Source organism: Lontra canadensis, unplaced genomic scaffold (assembly GCF_010015895.1).
Source record: "Lontra canadensis isolate GAN:19392208 unplaced genomic scaffold, GSC_riverotter_1.0 scaffold3, whole genome shotgun sequence".
Taxonomy (NCBI): domain Eukaryota; kingdom Metazoa; phylum Chordata; class Mammalia; order Carnivora; family Mustelidae; genus Lontra; species Lontra canadensis.
In genome coordinates, this window is record NW_022630997.1 from 55988796 (window position 1) to 55990998 (window position 2203).

The window sequence follows — 2203 nt, forward strand, 5'->3', positions numbered from 1 at the left end:
TTTAAAAAAATAATGGCTTTGTCATTTTGAGTATATGGGAGAGGAAAGTGTAGTTAAATATACATCATACCAGTGATGTTGGCAATGTTGAGTTAACCCTAAGGTTGATAGCTGTAAAAACTAGTTTGTACATGACAAGACAATGAGAGAAAAAAATCCCTTTTGAAACAAAATTTTTAAAAAGTGTTCATAGTGGTTTACATCAACAGTATGTATTTTATGACAGTAACATGTACAGATTGAGCACCTAGGGCTCTCGTTATATCCTAAAGAAATCAAGCATTTATGTCATCCATGGGTTGAACTGAATTTTAAAAAGATCAATTGTATACTTATCCTTTATACAGGATAAACTGTTCTGAGGTGTACAGCTTTAACACCATCATTAAAGTTGCTTGTAAAGGACTACAGAATTAAAAAAAAACATTTTTATTTCTTGGGAGTGGAGACTCTTTAATTTACTGTTATAACCAACAAATTGCCATCCATTAATTCAAAAAATGGAAGAGGGACCTCACAAACACACTATTTGAGCAAGCTGACCAATACACATTACAGTTTTCAAAATGAAGGTTATATACTCTATGTTACAAGTCCCAACTAGACAGTGTCAAAATGACATCTATTTCTTTGCTTGCTTTGTGATCATACCCCTTGGAGGTATTACAGGTCCCATGGCATTCAGCTTCTTTTTCTCTGCAGGCTTTAAAATCTGAAAAGAACACATTAGAGTTTTGTCCACACTCATAATTGCACCTGCATTGTCAAACTCCCCACAATGATTGGGTGCAGATAACAGAGTGACCAAGTGCCTCTTTGCAAAAAATTCATATTCATCTTCAACCACCTGGTAGGCTCTACATATAAGATCCAAATCACGCTTATGGAAAAATTTTGCAACCACTTCTGCACCAAATGTGAAAGGTACTCCTCTGTCATTTTCACCCCAGCCTAAGACATCTCTATCAGGGTCAGACCACAAAAGATCACAAAAAAGACCTTGATCTGATATATTAGTTGATTGTATAATTCCCTGAATCTGCTCCATAGATTGAAGATCTGGTGATAAACCTCCATGACAGTAGAATATCTTCTTATCCACGATGGCTGCTATCAGTAAACAGTTAAAGCAGTCTGTGAAAGTTTCCCATAGTTTAATGTTATATCTTCTTTTACATTCATCATAATCCATAAATTCTATTGATGCTGGAACATTCATGGTTTCCTCTGAGAAGAAAAAAATAATTCTCAGGATATTTGATTTCATAAGCCTGTAAGAGACAGACAGTCTCCAAGGACTGCTTTTCCCTTCTCGATGTAGTCCCCAAGAAATTGGTTGTTACTTTCTGGTGGGAAACCACCATTCTCAAAAAGTTGGAGCAAATCATAGTATTGCCCATGGATATCACCACATATTTTGTATTGTACTTCAAGTTCTAGTAGGATGTGCTGACTGAGAAAGATCTCTTGGGACTTTAGCACAGTCCTCAGGTTTCATTCTCCTGTAGCTGGACATTCTTACCAGGCTTGGACCCTGTCCCTTCCAGCAATCCTTGGATGATGCTGTCCATGTTGAGTTTATCTATATCTGCTACTGTCTTCCCACTCTCAGTGGACCCTCCCTCAGCAGCACCACTACTTGCTCCAGCTGGGACTCCCACCAACTACTCCCACAACAGGAGCACAGAGGCAGTGGCAGCAGCAGTGGCAGAAGCCACAGTGACAGTGCGGGGGGGGGGGAGTTGGCTAACCCCCTTGCTCCCTGCTTCCTTTTTCTTTCCCTATTGGAACCATGAGAAGCACCCTCTTGCACTATTGATGGACATGCAAACTGGTACAGCCACTGTGGGAAACAGTATGGAGGCCCACCAAAAAAAGAACTCAAAAAAATAGAACTACCTTATTGCCCAGCAATCGCATTACTGAGTATTTATCCAAAGAATACAAAAACACTAATTCAAAGGGATACATGTGTCCATTGACTGATGAGTAGATAAAAAAAAGAGGTGGTATATATATACAGTGGAATATTATTCTGCTATAAAGGAATGAATTTTGCCATTTGCAGTGACATGGATGGAGCTAGAGTGTATATGCTAAGGGAAATAAGTCAGCCAGAGAGAAACAAATTCCATATGATTTCACTCATGTGGAATTTAAGAAAAAAACAAACAAAAGGAAAAAATGCGAGAGAGAAAATAAA

General features: G+C 38.4%; 1 protein-coding gene across 1 annotated transcript; it reads right to left on the reverse strand.

The window, feature by feature from the left end:
* Positions 1-518: 518 nt before the first annotated feature.
* LOC116858128 (serine/threonine-protein phosphatase PP1-gamma catalytic subunit A-like) lies at positions 519-1232 on the reverse strand. Its single transcript, XM_032842734.1, has one exon. The coding sequence runs from the start codon at positions 1217-1219 to the stop codon at positions 623-625; it is 597 nt and encodes a 198-aa protein (XP_032698625.1). The 5' UTR covers positions 1220-1232; the 3' UTR covers positions 519-622.
* Between the last annotated feature and the right edge of the window lie 971 nt (positions 1233-2203).

Bases quoted from the DNA above. Each gene is read 5' to 3' on its own strand.
- LOC116858128 (XM_032842734.1), bottom strand. From the start codon at position 1,219: ATGAATGTTCCAGCATCAATAGAATTTATGGATTATGATGAATGTAAA.